The sequence below is a fragment of the Lethenteron reissneri genome, chromosome 6 (assembly GCF_015708825.2).
Source record: "Lethenteron reissneri isolate LAM-NWPU_2019-01 chromosome 6, ASM1570882v1, whole genome shotgun sequence".
Classification (NCBI taxonomy): domain Eukaryota; kingdom Metazoa; phylum Chordata; class Hyperoartia; order Petromyzontiformes; family Petromyzontidae; genus Lethenteron; species Lethenteron reissneri.
This window is the reverse complement of record NC_083784.1, coordinates 3,824,603-3,844,206: the sequence shown is the minus strand read 5'-3', so window position 1 is coordinate 3,844,206 and position 19,604 is coordinate 3,824,603. Positions and strand designations below refer to the sequence as shown.

The window sequence follows — 19,604 nt, the reverse complement described above, 5'->3', positions numbered from 1 at the left end:
GCGAGGGTTTCAAAAACGGTGTACACTTCGTGAGAATTTAATTATTGTGCTAGTTTAAATTTGCCGTTTCACCACGCACAGCGGAAGCCGGAGCGAGTCGCCAAAAGCCGGCTCCGAACGGCTGGGTTCCTTCATGTGCAAGTTGTAGGTAAAGACAAGTCTCAATTACGAAACAGAAGCAATGAGATTGAGACCCAAAAAAAAACACAGACAAGAAGGGTGTCACAATTCACACGATTTGGACTTTTTAATTATAAGATGCTAGATACATCGAAATTAAAATCACAATCAAAGCAATTGACGTAATAAAATCATTTAGATACGTGTGTATATATAGAGACGCGCTGTTGGTTATAAAAAAAAAAACTTGATGAATTGCCGTCGAAAGAGGACAACTAAAATCAAACATTGATGACTTAAATTACGGTTTCAATCCGTACAAATATTGTACATCATGGGCCATGTTCAATTCACCGCTCGATGAAATCTTCTTTTACACGATTATAATCTCTGTGTGTACAGATAAAATAACACGGTTAACGTCTCGCTCCAATCTTCCCCTGGATCCTGTCCTGGGATTGAGCGTTGCCCCCTCACTTGCCGCAGTTTCAATCTAAACCTCCTTGTCTTGCTGCTAACTCTGTACACCACGTGACAATTTCATTTGCCTGGCCCGTGCGAGTTTGCTGGAGGACCGCACCGACACAAATTTGGCCATATCATTAGGGGCCGTCCATAAATGACGTCACGCACCGGGGGGGGGGGGGGGGTCAGACATTTGTGACGATGTGTGACGAGGGGAAGGGGGGTTGGAGAAATGTGACGTCACATCAAAAACGCAACTTTAAATTAATATAGACAACACGTTCAACTTAATTATACTTTTTTATGTTTTCTCCGACATCAGAGTGCAGCGCCACATTAAATACGCACTACAATGACAATAGTTTACAACGATTTGAAACATCTTCTTGGTTCTTTCGTTAAAGTCACGTAGAATGGAAATAAAAAAAAATTAAACAATAAAATAATTCTCACGACGTTTATGCCACAACGCAAGCAGCCGTCCTCAGGTGAAGAACAGGTCTGTCGAGAAGACAGACTCTGTCTTCTCGACAGACCTGTTCTTCAGCTATTAATTAGTGGGGGGGGGGGGGGGTGTTGCCTATGTGGAATGACGTCACCCGCTAATGATTATTGTGGAGGGGTGCAGCATGTGGAGTGACGTCACCTCCTCATTGTTATTGTGGAGTGATGTCACGCGGGAGATGTGCTTCATGTGGAGTGACGTCACGCGCGGGACACACACACATTCTTGGCTTATTATGATCATAAAATAATTTACGGTGACGCCGTTCACTGCGTGGGAAGGATAGGGTGATGGGTGGCCAGACTGGGGTGTGGGGCATTGCTCCACGCTCCGGAAAATCTACGCGGTGGCCCCGTTAAAGCTGAGGTCGCCACGGTAGCGGAGAACGAATCTCACAGTCGTTGATCGTGTAATGCGGTGGCTCGGCGATGTTAACTACCTCGCCCGGTGTGCAGGAGGTCGTGGGTTCGATCCAGACCCTGACGCCTGCTGTATATTTGGAGTTTTCGTGTTTCTCTCTCTCAGCGTGGTCGCGTGGATTTGTCTCCGGGTCCCCCGGTTTTTTCCCTCCACATTTAGAATCATCATCACGCGTTTAGAGTATTTGGCTGCTATATATTTCCACGTGATAAGCCACTTCTTTGATCTGTCATTTGTGGCCAGGTAGCTTCTGAAACAGAGCTACACAGCTCAGTGGGGCTTAGCTGGTAAAATAAAAAAAAATAAAAAAAATTCCGTATGCGTTAATCTAAAACTATTTACCCATAATTAATGTGACGATAAAGTTTGGCGAGATACGATGTAGTACCATGCACACGCAGTGAGATGGCAGAACAAATAACTGAGGGTACGCCGCCGCGTTACTGTATCACTCCGCGTACCGGATCGCACCGCTCAGCCGCGCAGCTCAAGAAAGTAGTTCTTGACCGCTGTGAAACCGCGTTATGCTAACCGTACAGAGACATTTCAAGAGATTTCTTGCTCAAATGAGCGACCTTGGCAGCGCTCTTCCACCGCTTACAGCGCCGAGCCATTCCTATGGCAGCGGTGGGCATAGCCCGAGGAAAATACACCGCTGACTTCGCCACAAAATGGTACCAACTTTATCGACCTCCGGGAGGATGATGGCCAATCCATTTTGTGGCCACACCCAAAATCACTTATCAATCGGACACGAGTTTGTTTGAAATATATAATGGACAGGCAAAAAATAAATTTTCCAAATGAACACACATTTTTGTCCATATTATAATGATAATAAGAAAGTAGCCGGACAATGCGCGGGCGCTAACAATTGCCCAAGCTCTGCAGTCCCCTACAACTTCAGATGTTTCCAGGCAGTTAATCAGTTTAAAATGTGGGAGAAAAGCAAAGCACGGGCAGGAAACCCACACGAGTGAGCCAACTTTTTGCGGTACCACCTTCTCCACGAGTCGGGGTTTAAGGCACCTCATCGATCGCCCACGGAAAGGGAGCTTCGCAACGCTTGTGCGATCCACCAATCCTCGCCTCCAAGTGCTCGATAACCGGCGTGCGTAGCCACCATCTTCCGACGGCTCTTTCCGGATCAGCCTTATGCGCAAGAAAATTCTGGACCGGTTTTGGCCTTCGTAATAATGATTATTGCTTTATCGAGAGCGTTTATGCAACACTGCATCGCACAACGCTGTATAAGACAGTAATAACAATCCCAAAAAAAACATTTGCCTCCCGCAAGACACGTAGCACACCAGGTCTCATCGTGCAAAACGGAGCTCCGTTTAGCCCCAAATTCACTGAATCGATAACAACAAACCGTGCAAATCTCGATTTAAAGCTTTCGTGACTGCAGGGTTTCATCTTCTTGGTTCTTTCGGTAAAGTCACGTAGAAGAAAAATAATAAAATTTAAAAAATAAAACAATAAAAAATAATTATTATTTTATTTTTAAAATATATTTTTTAATCATGTTACATTTTTATTATTTTATTATTTCCCTTCTACGTGACTTCACCGAAAGAACCAAGAAGACGTGCAAATCTCGCTGTGCGTTGTTGGCAGAAGGACGCCGCGCGCGCGTGCGTGTGCCCACGCTTCCACGGGTTTTTTGTTGTCGTCGCCGTCGTCAGCGACGGCTCAGCCGAGCTCCTGGTCGGCGTAGAAGTCGAGGCTTTCGAGGGAGAGATCTCGGGCCCAGGCAAACAGGAGCTCCGCCTCCTCCTCCCACGCCTCCTCGGCCCACCGGCCGCACTCCGCCGCGGTCGCACGCGGGCGACGCTCGTCCGCCGTTGCGTCCGCGCGGCCAGGAGGCTCGTCGCTGGAAAATAAAATTACCCGATTTAAAGCTTTCGTGACTGCAGGGATTCATCTTCTTGGTTCTTTCGGTAAAGTCACGTAGAATGGAAACAATAAAAATTATAAAATTAAATATAATAGTCCTGCATAATGCACGGGTATAAGTAGTACTAATCACATACCTGCATTTCCCATGAATATGCCCATAAATATGCTAGATTCCTCTTGAGATGCAAATTCTTTTGTCAAGGCGCCATTCCCCCCCCCTCCTTCCAACCCAGCTTAAATATACGCTTCAAGCATGGTGCTGTTTCATTCAGACGCTGTCTCCCCGACAGACCTGGTCTTCACCTGAGGACGGCTGCTTGCATTGTGGCCGAAACGTCGTGAGAATTATTTTATTATGTTTTATTTTATTATTTGTATTGTTTCCATTCTACGTGACTTTGCCGAAAGAACCAAGAAGATAAAACGACCCACTAAAAAAAAGGCCGGCGTGGACAGGCGCAGATGCAAGGACTTCATTTCGAATGCTTATTTAAAAGCACCCTGCATCACATCTCAAGGTTTAGCTTTGTGTTTCTCTCGCCCAGGGAGGCCCCGCTTGAGTGGAAGCTGTCCCTGTGGTGGCACCAGGCATCGGTCCGTCGGTAGGAGGATTGGGTTTCTTTCAATTGCGTACTGCCGTGTCCGCCGCACGTTCAGTGTCTCGACGTGTGGTTACATTCAGGTGAGAGAGCTAAGACTTAAAAATTATAATCGACTGCCTTTTCTGTGGCCGGTTACTCAGGGCTCCTGAATATAAAAAAAAACCCGCGGCTTCCACCACATCCTGCCGTCCGAAGGCAGGAAACCCCCCAACAAGCCTAGCCTGTCACCTCCCGTCCGAGCGGCACGCATGGAGAGAGAGAGAGAGAGGTGGGTGGGACGTTGCCAAATATTTCGATGTCGTCTGGTTAGTCGAGTAATCGAACCGATAACCGGTAATCGATTACTTACATAATATAATAGCCGAGCTCTACATTCCTATGCCTCTTTTCCTTACAACAACCTTGCTCAATTCAGGAAACAAATGAACGCCTTAACGATTCCAGCGTTAGTCGTGCCGTTGGTTGCTGGCCGCGTGGCATTTTGGGCCCCTTTTGCTCGGCAATCGTGATTTAAAGTAAATAAGTATAACCCGTAAAAACAAAGTTTTTCACTATAAATCCTTTATATGCGTGGCGGCTAGAGTCCTCTCGTCCTCTGGCTTGAGATGGCTGCCACCTATGGGTCAGATGATTGTCTGCCAGTATTAAGCAATTGGTAATTAAATATTTAATTTGTTTTCCCTAAACAGTGTACAATTTTGGGAATTTTTTTTTCACGAACATTAATTGTCTCGCACAACGAGTCTGTGTGGAAAATGTCAGCTCGATTGGATCACGGGAAGTGGGTTAAAAAACGACCGAAAGATTTTCACGGTCTTAAGCAAGCAAGCAAGCACGCAAGCACGCAAGCAAGCAAGCAAGCATGCGAACTTAATATAAAGGATTTAAAAAAGCCAGACTCCATTTGCATATTCGACTGCGCAGCACTGCCAACGAGCACGCCCGATGTATCGGCGGCGCGATCGGAACCGACGGTGAAGGGGCGCGGCGGACGGAACCGCGAGATGACTCCGGAGCGACAAACGCACGAGCAGCCCCCCCCCATCCAAACCCACCTCCAACCGATTCTCAACAATCGAGGGTGGAGGAGCAGTGGAGGGGAGGGATTGGGGAACGTTCTGTTCTGCCAAACTGTGCCGAACACCGACCTCACGCCGGGGAGGACGGAGGCTTCCCGGTCACGATCGCCCATCCCGGCGTCACCTTCTTCGTCGCCCTGTGAGTTGGGGCAAAGCAAGCAACACGGGGGGGGGGGGGGGGCGGGTTTATTCACGGCAGCGGCAAATTGATGATATAGTTATATACATTAAATATAATACGTATAAATATATCGTTATCGTCCTCCCTCGTGCGAGTCCCCACTCGTGCAGAGGGAGGAGGCGCGAGGCCGTAGTCGCGGCGCAAGCGGTCCAGACGGAGCAGAGCCTGCCTGGACCGCCAGCGTCGCCTTGACGACGACGAGGAGAAGGAGGCATCTTGCGTCGGGTGTCGAGCGACCTCCGGAGGACCCGAGGACAACCTGGGAGCACGCAAGCAGCAACAAGGAAGAAAAATCGTGCGCACGCATGGATTTTGTGACGCTTCCCGGCGCGTTTTTTTTCTTATTATTAGTGATCACAACTTATACGTTCCACGCTGCGAGGTATCGGCATTATAGGATCGCAGAGCTTGGGCGAATCGTTTGAATTACCTCTGGCTGCCTTTTGGCTCGTCTGGTTTCCTGCGCCTCTGAATCAACAACATCTGTGCGAGTAACAAACCATAAACTATTAGCAATTATTAAATTGCAATGTTTTTATTCTTACTATCGGCTTGCGCACATTTCGCTCGGTCCATCCTCACAAACACACGTTATATCCATCCAGACGCGGCACCGCACCGTGCCTCACCGGCCGCCCGGCCGGGCGTCCCGGTGGGAGCGACGATCCCCGACGACGGGGGCGAGCGGTGGCGAGGGAGCGGCGGCCGCGACCTGCCGCCCCCTGTCGCCGCGGGGCAGCTCGGCCAGGCTCAGCGTCCGCCACCTGTTGCCCCGTCCTCCCAGACGAGCTTCCGTCTCATCCAGGTAGCTCGCGTACTGCGGGGGGAGGGGGGGCGGAACGAGGCGGGGGCCACGCATCGAGGTGGAGCGAGCGAGCGAGCGGGCGGTGGTCCAGACATCGCCGCTTCCATCGGCTCTCCCGGCGCGGCGAGTTTAAACGACCGGACGACGCTTCATGTATCGACCCCCCCCCCCCGCCCTCCCCCCGTGTGGTGGGGTAAAGCGTGGGCATGCCCAACTGTTTCAAGACGTCTGGCCACAGTGGAAGAGCGGCAGTCCTCTCGAGGGGTCCTCTTCTGCCTAAAGACTCTTGTTCGGTGAGGTCCTAAATTGGGGTGGTGTAGTCAGAACCGTGCCCGGCCGCCTTTGTCTCCCCCAGCGCTGACGCTTACACACCACAAGAGGCACTCGTTCGTTTCAGATGTCTGCTGGCCGCGAGCGCGAATCGAACTCGGGTCCGCCGGGTACGCGACGCGCTAACCCACTACGCCACAACAAAGACAAAGATCCCCCATATAGACATAACAGACTGTTGGGGCAAGTGCACGGCGCGCTAACCCACTTCGCCACCGCTACCCACAAAGACAAAGATCCCCCATATAGACATACACAGACTGTTGGGGCAAGTGCACGGCGCGCTAACCCACTTCGCCACTGCTCCCCACAAAGACAAAGATCCCCCATATAGCCATACACAGATTGTTAGGGCAAGTGCTGTTAGTGAGCAGCACCTATGAAGGCCAGCACGGCACACGAGGGGGTGGGTGGCCAGCACCACGCCCGGCCGCCTTTGTCTTCCCAGCGCGGACGTTCCACACTACAACAGGCGGCGATGTTCCCTACACCCCGGCACCAGGGAGTCAAAGGTGGCCGCTCCCCACACCTGCATGTAGTCCTTGCCAGTGGTGACGTCCACCTCGCCCGTCACTCTTGCCCTCTCGTGAAGTTGAGCATCGAGCGTGATCTGCTTGCAGAAGCTGCGGGTGCCCATCATGTGATGCGCGTCCTTGGCTGCCTAGACAAAGACAAAGATAGATCCCCCCCCCCCCATATAGCCTTTAGCAGTATGTTGGGGCAAGTGCTGTGAGCAAACACTTGATTACGGGCAACACGGTGATACGAGCAGGCGATGTTTTGCACAACGCACCAGGCATGTGTAGTGACGACTTGACACACTTCTCTTTAGATGGCACTTTATTGAAGACACATTCACCTGACATTAGGCGGAGACCCCCACTGCAACAGCCCCAGGTCTCCCGCGCATCTCTCCCTTATATCTCAGCACGAGGCCACGCCCCCCTTCTCGATCATTCTCGCTGACTCTGGACGCTCGCTCAAACCGGCAGACTCCACCGTCCTCTTCCGTCACCTGACCACGCTCCCTTCTCGAACATGATGCGGCGGCCAATCCCACAATATGGGCACCACCCCCCTCACCTTCCCCGACGCCTTCAACCTAAACCGGAAGTATAACACCCCCCAAAGTACGGGGCCCGGGACGGGAGCCCCGATTCGCCGTACCCTTAAGGGACGGCTCTGCCCACGGTCACCTGGCTGGCCGGCTGGATCAGGCGGCGGCCGCTCATGTAAGTGCTGCTCGTCGCGCCGGGCCGGCTGAAGATCTTGAAGACGACTCGGGGTGGAAATTGGTCGCCCGCCAGCCTGCAATATGGTTGACAGCACCGCCATCACTGTCGTCGACACGCAAAGCATGCTGGGAGTTGCTGCCACGCTGCTGTGCAATGCGCTGGTCACATGACAAGCAGGCCAGGCATGCTGGGAGTCGTGTCATCCTGCTGTGCAATGCACTGGTCACGTGACAAGCACGCAAGGCATGCTGGGAGTCGTGCCACCCTGCTGTGCAATGACTGGACACCTGACAAGCACGCAAGGCATGCTGGGAGTCGTGCCACCTTGCTGTGCAATGCGCTGGTCACGTGACAAACAGGCCAGGCATGCTGGGAGTCGTGCCACCCTGCAGTGCAATGACTGGTCACCTGACAAGCACGCAAGACATACTGGGAGTCGTGTCATCCTGCTGTGCAATGCGCTGGTCATGTGACTCGCACACAAGGCATGCTGGGAGTCGTGTCACTCTGCTGTGCAATGCGCTGGTCACGTGACAAGCACGCAAGGCATGCTGGGAGTCGTGCCACTCTGCTGTGCAATGCGCTGGTCACGTGACATTCAACTTGGTGTTGTTCGTAGTTGTGGCGTTTGGGCCGCGGTGCTCGGCAAACTGCGATGTTTAAAAAAGAAGAAACCCGAAGACCGTCTCACCGAAGACGCACGCGGCACTGCATGCTGGGATCTCTCAGGAGCTCCGCCTCTTTTGGGCTCACTCTCCTCAGGAGGTCGTAGGTCAGGCACTTCTCCTGGGTGGGGTGGGCGATGACATCGGATGAGTGAGCAGACGATGGCGCGGTGTTCGTTCGTACAAAGCCTGCTCGATTTCTACAAAGCCTCGAGATAGTGACGCTGTATATACACACACACACATCATCCACCAAGGGGTAGGGGCGCGTCTGCCGCTCGTTGCAGAGGCTCGCGGTTCTAATCCAATAGCCGCCCTGGTAAATGAAATACAAAAATACATTTTGGCTTCATATAGCGTCGTCATCCATGTATATTGCATCTCACATAATCGCTGAGTAGGGATCGCACATGGGCTGGAAGGCTGACAGGCGGATGAGCAGGCGCAAAAAATATTGCTCTGCAATTCTCTATGTATTAAGATGTTTCAGAGATGTTACATATATATAGGAGGAAACCAGAGCCAAATACGCTAATCGCGTGATGTTGATTCTAAATGTGGATGGGAAATCCAGGGGACCCGGAGAAAAATGCATGCGACCACAGGGAAGAGAGAAAGACATGCAGACTCCACATATACAGGCGTCAGGGTGGGGATCGAACCCACGACTTCCGGCATATCAGGCGAGGGAGTTAACATCTCGCCACTGCGGCGCCCCCACATTTATCCCCCCCGTCTAACCGCGGGCTCTTGAGCGTTATCCTTTCTGTGTGACCCCCACGACGCTTCCGTTTCCCGACCGTGGCGCGAAACAAACAAGTGACAACCGAACCGTTGGTCCGTTCGTCGCTGGACAGCGCTGAGCAGCGTGGTAAAGTATGGTCAACCTCCCCCCCCTGCCCTGCCCCCATCGTATCGCATTGGGCTCTTCTCACCGCGAGGTGGAGGGCGTCTCGGAGCCGGAGGAAGAGTAGCCGCCCGTTGTGAGACCTCCACCAGCGCTGGATGCAGGCCGCCGCCGCCGCCTGCTCGTGTGGCCCTAAAGACCGAAGACAAAGATCACCCCAACACGGAATGGCCCTAAAGGGACCGTCGGGGGGGCGAAGCGAGCGGCCACGGTGCGCCACCAAGAGGTCGTGTGGCCAAGAGACCCGGCCGACCAGCGTGGTGAAGTATGGTCATTGCAACTTGGGACGCGCCGCGATTCGCTCACTTTTGTAGAGCGGGACAACGAATCAGGACGACTCGGAGACAAGCAGGAGGGCGGCCACGCGGTGAGCCGGCGCCAACAATTCCCCAAGCTCTGCCGTCCTCGCTATGTGAAGGTGTTATCGGCCTATTAATGAGCGCTAACGACATGTGGGAGGAAACCGCAGCGCCCGGGGAAAATACACGCGTGCGAGGGGGAAACACTCTATCCCATACAGACGGAACGCTCAGTGCCATACGGACAGAACAGGTGGAAGTCCACGTGTTTTGCTCTGCCGCCTTCTCGTGGCGAGTCAGGGTACAGCGCTGGATTAGAGGCCACGTGCAGCAGAGCCAACTGCGACGCCCCCAACTTCTGGGGGCGTCGCCAGAACCAGAAGAGTTCGTCCCGAGTAAAGGATCACTGAGCTAAGAATCTATTTTTGAAGGGGCCGGGAGACACCATCAAACTTTCTCCAAATTACAGATTACAACAGACACGCTTCATGAAAAATAGCAATCACCCAGCAGTGGATTGGCAAAGGCGATGCACGTTTATATCGTCATTGTCGTCATCATCATCATCGTCGTCGTCACCTCTTCACAGCAGGTCCGGAGTGGAAGATGGCAGCCCCACGCACTCTCTAAAGTTATACAAAAAAATCACGACGAACACTATCAACGGGGCGATCGAACATCGACGATCATCATCGACGATCGTCATCGATTCCCAGAGCAACAACGGCACAGCAGCCCCCCCCCCGCCCACCCGGGGGGGCCCTACGGTCCCACCTGTGCAGATTGGACGTCGCGACAAATTGTTGTGCCGGTGCGTGGGCCCGACCAGGTTGCGTGGCGGCCTCATCGCCGGGAGCCGCTGGGGCCCGCGTCTCGCGTTCACCCTGGGCCACGCGGCTCTCCGAGGCCGACCTCCTCCTCCTGCTGCTGCTGATGATGTTGTTGTTGCTGCTGCTGCTGCTCGTCCGGCCGCCGCGGTCGCTGCCGCCGGAGCTGTGAGCGATCCGGCTGCTCCCGCGACTTTCCAGCCCCCCGCGGGGCACCGTCACGGTGATGTGTCTCCGCATGTCCGTCCCCCACAGGACCATCACGGGGTCACCGGCAAGCCTTAGGGGCACAGCGATTGTCGTCGTCGTTATCATCATCATCATCGCCGTCGTCATCATCTTTATCATTCCGCACCTCCGATAAGCATGGTCGACTACGTACGGTGCGAAAGAAGTTCAACGTACGTACAATAATTCTTATTGTATATTGTATTGTATCTTATTCGTGTATGGATGTCTGTTCAGCTATTCGTATATGAGCATAAATTTGCTGTTTTTATTGAAAATGCAATATTTGAGATCTCAAGAACCTGATGTGATAGACAAAAAACTGATGCCGGATTTGGAATCAGCACCCCAAAATTACCAGTGTAATCGTACACCGTCATCATCATCATTATCCCACAGGCCAGGGAAGATGCGGCCCCTTAGCAAGTGGCACGAGAGGAGCAGCACAAATTGTGACTGTGGCCACCACCCAAGGCAGACGATCGCCCCCACGAACCGAACTCATTGACCCTGAGAGATCCATTTTCCGATGGGCATCGCGACCACTCGCACTCCTTCTCACCCGAAGACGCTAACCTCGACTTTAAAACTCTAACTGCTTCGCCCAGCCGTACGAAGAATAAAAAAATAAGCAAATCTGCCACGGTGGCGCTTCAACCTTTGCCTCCAACCGACCCCGTGGATCGCTTCTATTTAAGTTGCCTGTATGTTCGTTGTACATTTCAGGAACGCATCGTCCGCGTTACCGTGTAAGTTTCCGTGCGGTGTTCACAGATGCGCTTCGTGATTCATCAGGCCACGCATGAGGGCTGCTCAGCGGAGCTTCTTGTTGAATGCGAGCGAGACGACAGCAAGGTCACGTGCTCCGAGTTGACATGAACGAATTGAAGGCATCTGTCGGAGAGGACGCTATTGGGAAGCACATCACAGCATGAATGACCCAGGGTAGCTACTGAAGGAAACGCCAGGATCAGGTTTAGTGGAGCGCTTTTTGAAAGGAAGAAATAAAAAAATATCCGAGTCTGTATTCCGAGTTAAAAAAATAATTTAAACTGCTACCCGTCCAATAAACAAATTAAAACATTGATTTGAAACACGAGCAATATTTCAAAAGACAGACTTTGATGATGGCAAACAAAACCAGATCAATGGATGGAAACATTGAATTAAAAACGGATGAGAGCCCGTTTGAGAATCAAAGTCTCTTTTATATCAAGGTATGATCTCGATCACCAACAAAGCAAAACCCCCGTCACCAGATGAGTACAGAACACAAGACTAATCATTGAGCGTCGTTGTGGAGAATGCGAACAGCACGAAAACACCCTCCTCCTTACTCTTAGTTTTTTCGGTGAAGTCACGTAGGTAAAAAATGAAATTAAAATTAATAAAAATAAAATAATAATAATAAAAATCCTTCTTCCCATACATGTCCCCTCCACATCATACAATGTTATGAACTCCTGCCAGCCAGCCAACAACACTTTTCTTTTGCAAATAATATATACAGTATGATGTCTAAATCCCCATCTGCCTCGTGGACTTCTGAGATTGAACCCGATCAGCAGCATTGGTGTAATGCAAGCAAACCGTGAACCGGTTTCGACATTAATTCAACTCATCAGCAGTCAGACTTGCTTGAAGCAATGCTGGCCAAATGTTTCCATGGCAAGGACTCTCTCGAAATAAGCCAAATGGGTGCGTAGTTCTACACACACTGGACACAGCATCAACAACAAAGCAATGACGCGTGCAATGCCAGTGTTCAAACAGAAACGTGGATAAATGTGGATCTTGGCTCGACGAAAAACTACAAACTACACAACAAAAACCTATTCTTAGGTATTTTCGGTAAAGTCACGTAGGTAAAAAATTTAAATTAATAAAAGTAAAATAAAAATCACGACGTTTCGGAGGCAACACAAGCATCCGTCTTCAGGTGGAACCGTCACGGCACGATAGTTGTATCTCTTACTTGATACAACTATTTTTTACTTTTATTAATTTAAATTTTTTACCTACGTGACTTTTACCGAAAAAGACCTAAGAATATGAATCCTTGCAGTCACGAAAGCTTCAAATCTAGAACAACAAAAACAACTGATGACGTGGATGTGACAGCATAGAAGAGCTGTACCAACGACGGATTATCCGAACGTGATGATACAAACCTCGGATGGAGTCCAGCCAGAGTTGATGTTTGTGTTTCTCTCTCTCTCGGTGGTTAAATATTCATGGTTAATAGAGCCGTAACATTGTCAAGCAGTGGAGGCAACTGGGAAGGAGGAAGTGGTGGAGGTGGTTGGTAACCACGGAGACGAAAATCAACAATCCCGTCTCCATGAAGACTCGAATCATCCCCGCCCTGAGTCTGGGCTCTACTGCGCCCCCTTGCGAACACACAAAGACAAAGATCCCCCGTAAGGTGTGAACAGGCTGTTGGGGCAAGTGCTGTTAGCGAGTAGCACCTATGATGGATGGCCTGCACGGCACACGAGGAGGTGGGTGGTCAGAACCACGCCCGGTCGCCTTTGTCTCCCTAGTGGCGATGTTTACACCCCCTACACCAGGTACTCATTTGAGGCTGAGTCGATCTCATATACACACTGAAACTAAACTTTTAAACTATTTTTTTTTATTTTACCAGATAAGGCCCACTGATGTGTGTAGCTCTTTTTCAGAAGCGACCTGGCCACAAATGATAGGTCAACTAAAGTGGCTAGAGTGGTGGGCTAGTGTGGTTAGTGTTAGGGGTAGAGTGGTGGGCCAGTGTGGTTAGTGTTAGGGGTAGAGTGGTGGGCTAGTGTGGTTAGTGTTAGGGGTAGAGTGGTGGGCTAGTGTGGTTAGTGTTAGGGGTAGAGTGGTGGGCTAGTGTGGTTAGTGTTAGGGGTAGAGTGGTGGGCTAGTGTGGTTAGTGTTAGGGGTAGAGTGGTGGGCTAGTGTGGTTAGTGTTAGGGGTAGAGTGGTGGGCTAGTGTGGTTAGTGTTAGGGGTAGAGTGGTGGGCTAGTGTGGTTAGTGTTAGGGGTAGAGTGGTGGGCTAGTGTGGTTAGTGTTAGGGGTAGAGTGGTGGGCTAGTGTGGTTAGTGTTAGGGGTAGAGTGGTGGGCTAGTGTGGTTAGTGTTAGGGGTAGAGTGGTGGGCTAGTGTGGTTAGTGTTAGGGGTAGAGTGGTGGGCTAGTGTGGTTAGTGTTAGGGATAGAGTGGTGGGCTAGTGTGGTTAGTGTTAGGGGTAGAGTGGTGGGCTAGTGTGGTTAGTGTTAGGGGTAGAGTGGTGGGCTAGTGTGGTTAGTGTTAGGGGTAGAGTCGTGGGCTAGTGTGGTTAGTGTTAGGGTAGAGTGGTGGGCTATTGTGGTTAGTGTTAGGGGTAGAGTGGGTGGGCTAGTGTGGTTAGTGTTAGGGGTAGAGTGGTGGGCTAGTGTGGTTAGTGTTAGCGGTAGAGTGGTGGGCTAGTGTGGTTAGTGTTAGCGGTAGAGTGGTGGGTTAGTGTGGTTAGTGTTAGGAGTAGAGTGGTGGGCTAGTGTGGTTAGTGTTAGGGGTAGAGTGGTGGGCTAGTATTGGTTAGTGTTAGGGGTAGAGTGGTGGGCTAGTGTGGGTTAGTGTTAGGGGTAGAGTGGGGGGTTAGTGTGGTTAGTGTTAGGAGTAGAGTGGTGGGCTAGTGTGGTTAGTGTTAGGAGTAGAGTGGTGGGCTAGTGTGGTTAGTGCTAGGGGGTAGAGTGGTGGGCTAGTGTGGTTAGTGTTAGGGTAGAGTGGTGGGCTAGTGTGGTTAGTGTTAGGGGTAGAGTGGTGGGCTAGTGGGTTAGTGTTGGGGTAGAGTGGTGGGCTAGTGTGGTTAGTGTTAGGGGTAGAGTGGTGGGCTAGTGTGGTTAGTGTTAGGGGTAGAGTGGTGGGCTAGTGTGGTTAGTGTTAGGGGTAGAGTGGTGGGCTAGTGTGGTTAGTGTTAGGGGTAGAGTGGTGGGCTAGTGTGGTTAGTGTTAGGGGTAGAGTGGTGGGCTAGTGTGGTTAGTGTTAGGGGTAGAGTGGTGGGCTAGTGTGGTTAGTGTTAGGGGTAGAGTGGTGGGCTAGTGTGGTTAGTGTTAGGGGTAGAGTGGTGGGCTAGTGTGGTTAGTGTTAGGGGTAGAGTGGTGGGCTAGTGTGGTTAGTGTTAGGGGTAGAGTGGTGGGCTAGTGTGGTTAGTGTTAGGGGTAGAGTGGTGGGCTAGTGTGGTTAGTGTTAGGGGTAGAGTGGTGGGCTAGTGTGGTTAGTGTTAGGGGTAGAGTGGTGGGCTAGTGTGGTTAGTGTTAGGGGTAGAGTGGTGGGCTAGTGTGGTTAGTGTTAGGGGTAGAGTGGTGGGCTAGTGTGGTTAGTGTTAGGGGTAGAGTGGTGGGCTAGTGTGGTTAGTGTTAGGGGTAGAGTGGTGGGCTAGTGTGGTTAGTGTTAGGGGTAGAGTGGTGGGCTAGTGTGGTTAGTGTTAGGGGTAGAGTGGTGGGCTAGTGTGGTTAGTGTTAGGGGTAGAGTGGTGGGCTAGTGTGGTTAGTGTTAGGGGTAGAGTGGTGGGCTAGTGTGGTTAGTGTTAGCGGTAGAGTGGTGGGCTAGTGTGGTTAGTGTTAGCGGTAGAGTGGTGGGTTAGTGTGGTTAGTGTTAGGAGTAGAGTGGTGGGCTAGTGTGGTTAGTGTTAGGGGTAGAGTGGTGGGCTAGTGTGGTTAGTGTTAGGGGTAGAGTGGTGGGCTAGTGTGGTTAGTGTTAGGGGTAGAGTGGTGGGTTAGTGTGGTTAGTGTTAGGAGTTGAGTGGTGGGCTAGTGTGGTTAGTGTTAGGAGTAGAGTGGTGGGCTAGTGTGGTTAGTGCTAGGGGTAGAGTGGTGGGTTAGTGTGGTTAGTGTTAGGGGTAGAGTGGTGGGCTAGTGTGGTTAGTGTTAGGAGTAGAGTGGTGGGATAGTGTGGTTAGTGTTAGGGGTAGAGTGGTGGGTTAGTGTGGTTAGTGCTAGGGGTAGAGTGGTGGGCTAGTGTGGTTAGTGTTAGGGGTAGGGTGGTTGGGCAAGTGTGGTTAGTGTTAGGGGTAGAGTGGTGGGCTCGTGTGGTTAGTGTTAGGGGTAGAGTGGTGGGTTAGTGTGGTTAGTGCTAGGGGTAGAGTGGTGGGCTAGTGTGGTTAGTGTTAGGGGTAGAGTGGTGGGCTAGTGTGGTTAGTGTTAGGGGTAGAGTGGTGGGTTAGTGTGGTTAGTGCTAGGGGTAGAGTGGTGGGCTAGTGTGGTTAGTGCTAGGGGTAGAGTGGTGGGCTAGTGTGGTTAGTGTTAGGGGTAGAGTGGTGGGTTAGTGTGGTTAGTGCTAGGGGTAGAGTGGTAGGCGAGTGTGGTTAGTGTTAGGGGTAGAGTGGTGGGCTAGTGTGGTTAGTGCTAGGGGTAGAGTGGTGGGTTAGTGTGGTTAGTGCTAGGGGTAGAGTGGTGGGCTAGTGTGGTTAGGGGTAGTGGTGGGCTAGTGTGGTTAGTGTTAGGGGTAGAGTGGTGGGCTAGTGTGGTTAGTGTTAGGGGTAGAGTGGTGGGTTAGTGTGGTTAGTGCTAGGGGTAGAGTGGTGGGTTAGTGTGGTTAGTGTTAGGGGTAGAGTGGTGGGTTAGTGTGGTTAGTGTTAGGGGTAGAGTGGTGGGCTAGTGTGGTTAGTGTTAGGGGTAGAGTGGTGGGCTAGTGTGGTTAGTGTTAGGGGTAGAGTGGTGGGCTAGTGTGGTTAGTGTTAGGGGTAGAGTGGTGGGTTAGTGTGGTTAGTGCTAGGGGTAGAGTGGTGGGCTAGTGTGGTTAGTGCTAGGGGTAGAGTGGTGGGCTAGTGTGGTTAGTGCTAGGGGTAGAGTGGTGGGCTAGTGTGGTTAGTGCTAGGGGTAGAGTGGTAGGCGAGTGTGGTTAGTGTTAGGGGTAGAGTGGTGGGCTAGTGTGGTTAGTGTTAGGGGTAGAGTGGTGGGCTAGTGTGTTAGTGCTAGGTTAGTGTCTATTTAGACTGCTCATGCGCTCGCTGTATTCACGTTCCCCTTCCTTGTCCGCCTTCTCGACCCTCGCCACACGAGGGTGCTGTGATTCCGCGTGGCGGAGTTCACTCCCGACGCCCGGCAAACAGCTCTCAAAAACCCCCCTCCTTACCCCCCTTCCCTCTCGTGATCCCCCAAACCCAGCAGATGAGACCACCCAAGGCGGAACACGAAGGCTCGCGGGGTCGAGTGTCGCCTTGTGCCCAGAGCCCCCCACCTCACACCACCTTCTCCATCCCCTCCATCCCCTCTAACCCCCCCGCGCTCCCCAGGGGGTGCCATTAATGACTGCTTCATAGACGAGTCAAGAATTCGAGCGCTGAGATGAATGTTGCGTCTGTGTGTGTGAACGCGTGTGTCTCTGTGTGTGCGAACGCGTGTGTGTGTCTGTGTGTGAACGCGTGTGTGTCTGTGTGTGTGTGAGCGCGTGTGTGTGTCTCTCTGTGTGTGTCTGTGTTTGTGTGTCTGTGTGTGTGAGCGCGTGTGTGTGAGCGCGTGTGTGTCTCTGTGTGTGCGAGCGCGTGTGTGTGTCTGTGTGTGAGCGCGTGTGTGTCTGTGTGTGTGTGAGCGCGTGTGTGTGTCTCTCTGTGTGTGTCTGTGTGTGTGTCTGTGTGTGTGTGTGAGCGCGTGTGTGTCTGTGTGTGTGTCTGTGAGCGCGTGTGTGTGTGTCTGTGTGTGTATCTGTGTGTGTGTGTCTGTGTGTGTGTCTGTGTGTGTGTGAGCGCGTGTGTGTCTGTGTGTGTGTCTGTAAGCGCGTGTGTGTGTGTGTGTCTATGTGTGTATCTGTGGGCGTATATCGGACCTGGCGACCCGAGTTGGATTCCCGCTCACGGCCAATACCCGTGACGATTATTTATCTGAACCGGTCCTGGGCCTCCCCTAGATCGACTCAGCCTCAAATGAGTACCTGGTCGCGGTGTGTAAACATCGCCACTAGGGAGACAAAGCCGGCTACCCACTCCCTCGTGTGCCGTGCCGGCCTTATAGGTGCACGCTAACAGCACTTGCCCCAACAGTCTGTTCAGGCTATACGGGGGATCTTTGTATTTTTGTGTACGTGAGAATTGGTGGAGCGGTGGCTAGCGCGCTGCACTACGAGCGTGGCGACCCGAGTTCAATTCCCCCTTCACGGCCAACATCAGTGGCGAATATCTGAATCGCTACTGGGCCTCCCCTAGGTCGACTCAACCTCAAACGACTGCACACACACACACACAAAGGACAAATGTTTTCCCTTGTCGCATTTGACGGCCTGTGGCGGGCACGTGCTGTTAGCGAGCAGCGCCGATGCAGGCCGGCGAGGTGGTGTGGCCAGCACCACCTTTGCCTCCCCAGTGTTGATATTTACAGACTGCGCCAGGTACCGTGGTCATGTTACACCCGAGTCCACTTACAGCAGGGGTGGGGAACGTCCGGCCCGCGGGCCGTATAAGGCCCCGCGAAATCATTTGGGTCTGGCCCTGCCAAGGTAACCGCAGGCGGGACTCGAAATTCAATAAATCTCTAGGAGCAAACCTGGAAAAGCAGTTGCGAGTAGCAACATCATCAATACCAGCTAACATCACGCGCCTCGCCAAAGAGAAACAGTTCCAGCCCATCGCATTAGGGGGTGAGTTAATTCAACGTTTGACCAAATATAACGGGCTAATTTTTAAGTCTATAATTTTGTATGGCCCGCGAATCATGTTCTAAATATCCAAATGGCTCTTGGCAGAAAAAAGGTTCCCCGCCCCTGGCCTTGGGGAAGCCCAGGTGGCGATTTAGACATCACTCGCCACCGCGCAGACCGCGGCCGAGAATCTAACTCCAGCAGCTGGATTCGTAGCGCAATGGTGCAAACCACTGCGCCACCTCTCCCACTCCCACCACATACACACCCCACACACATTAGACACGTGAAGGTATCAGCAGAGCAGGACCCACAGTGCACCACGAGATATTTGTCCCAAAACAGGAACCTGACCTCTGACCTTGAAGAAGCTTGATGAGGAACCATGGGACTGACATACTCCCCCCCCCCTCCTCCTTCTCCTCGAGCCATTAGGCCACGACTCTCTTCTCAATCCACACCAAACCCCCCCCCCCCCGCCCCCCCACAGCGCGCACAACTCTCTCCAGGAATAAAGGTCACTTCCAAAACAAGTGCTGAAATCCCCAATACTGAATCGGAGGCTTCGAAATCTGCGGCTCCTGAACCGCATACGGTGGGCTCTTTAAAGGGCCCGTTGCTTCGTGACGTTACGTTTTAAGGGACCCACCACCACCACCGTCTCGTGCTCGCCACATTGCATTGCGACTCTTGAAATATTGGATTGGAATTGTTTTGTTTGACCGAATTAGAAAAAAATGTGGTTCTTCTTGTTATCGCTTTGTTTGCCGACTGCTGCTCCGAACTGTTGCGGGTACCAGCAGGCGTACCGCGCGTGTATTTGTTCTGTGAGCACAAGGTTCCACAGGCCCAACACGACAAGCGGGCAGCATCAAACAGCACCGGTTATTAAAGTTGTACCATATACCAATGAGAGTTGTTGTTATTATTATTGTAAGGGGTTGTGGGGAGGGGGGAGACGGTGATGATGATGATGATGGTGGGAGGAGGAGGAGGAGGGAATTCCAAAGTGGAGCAGCTCGAGGGAAAAGCAGAACGAGAAGCAGTGTGACCTGCGGTGTGGTGAGTGGGTGAGTGAGTGGGTGACTGAGTGATGTGTTGGGTGAGTGGGTGAGCGAGTGAGTGAGTGGGCGGGTGAGTGGGTGACTGAGTGATGTGTTGGGTGAGTGGGTGGGCGAGTGAGTTAATTAGTGGGTGGGTGAGTGGGTGGCTGAGTGATGTGTTGGGTGAGTGGGCGAGTGACTGAATTGGTGGGCAAGTGAGTGAGTGAGTGAATTAGTGGGTGAGTGGGTGACTGAGTGAATTGGTGGGTGGGTGGGCAAGTGAGTTAATTGGTGGGTGAGTGGGTGACTGAGTGAATTGGTGGGTGGGTGGGCGAGTGAGTGAATTGGTGGGTGAGTGAGTGAATTAGTGGGTGGGTGAGTGGGTTGGTGAGTGAGTG

The 19,604-nt window shown here is 52.1% G+C and overlaps 1 protein-coding gene and 1 long non-coding RNA gene across 3 annotated transcripts; both read right to left on the bottom strand.

Moving 5' to 3' along the window:
- Positions 1 to 314: 314 nt before the first annotated feature.
- C6HXorf58 (chromosome 6 CXorf58 homolog) lies at positions 315 to 10,266 on the bottom strand. 2 transcript variants are annotated; one of them, XM_061570499.1, is made up of 8 exons: positions 9,245 to 10,266; positions 8,336 to 8,430; positions 7,606 to 7,717; positions 6,939 to 7,070; positions 5,904 to 6,091; positions 5,377 to 5,533; positions 5,070 to 5,230; positions 315 to 3,386 (listed from the first exon to the last, which is right to left on the bottom strand). In XM_061570499.1, the coding sequence occupies exons 2-8, from the start codon at positions 8,356 to 8,358 to the stop codon at positions 3,206 to 3,208; spliced, it is 954 nt and encodes a 317-aa protein (XP_061426483.1). In that variant the 5' UTR covers positions 8,359 to 8,430; positions 9,245 to 10,266; the 3' UTR covers positions 315 to 3,205. The 2 variants fall into 2 exon arrangements, with proteins under 2 accessions (XP_061426483.1, XP_061426493.1); XM_061570509.1 differs by having other exon boundaries at positions 5,163 to 5,230; positions 9,245 to 10,265.
- Positions 10,267 to 10,290: 24 nt separating this feature from the next.
- On the bottom strand, positions 10,291 to 12,870 carry LOC133354034 (uncharacterized). Its single transcript, XR_009756532.1, has 3 exons — positions 12,742 to 12,870; positions 11,317 to 11,479; positions 10,291 to 10,622 (listed from the first exon to the last, which is right to left on the bottom strand). It is a non-coding gene; the product is annotated as an uncharacterized LOC133354034 (long non-coding RNA).
- Between the last annotated feature and the right edge of the window lie 6,734 nt (positions 12,871 to 19,604).

What these genes read in the sequence shown, in the direction of transcription:
- C6HXorf58 (XM_061570499.1), bottom strand. Translation starts at nt 8,358, where the DNA reads ATGCAGTGCCGCGTGCGTCTTCG. An exon ending in CAGTGCCGCGTGCGTCTTCG is followed by an intron (nt 7,718 to 8,335) that starts GTGAGACGGTCT and finishes ACCATATTGCAG; the next exon opens with GCTGGCGGGCGACCAATTTC. An exon ending in TGATCCAGCCGGCCAGCCAG is followed by an intron (nt 7,071 to 7,605) that starts GTGACCGTGGGC and finishes GTCTTTGTCTAG; the next exon opens with GCAGCCAAGGACGCGCATCA.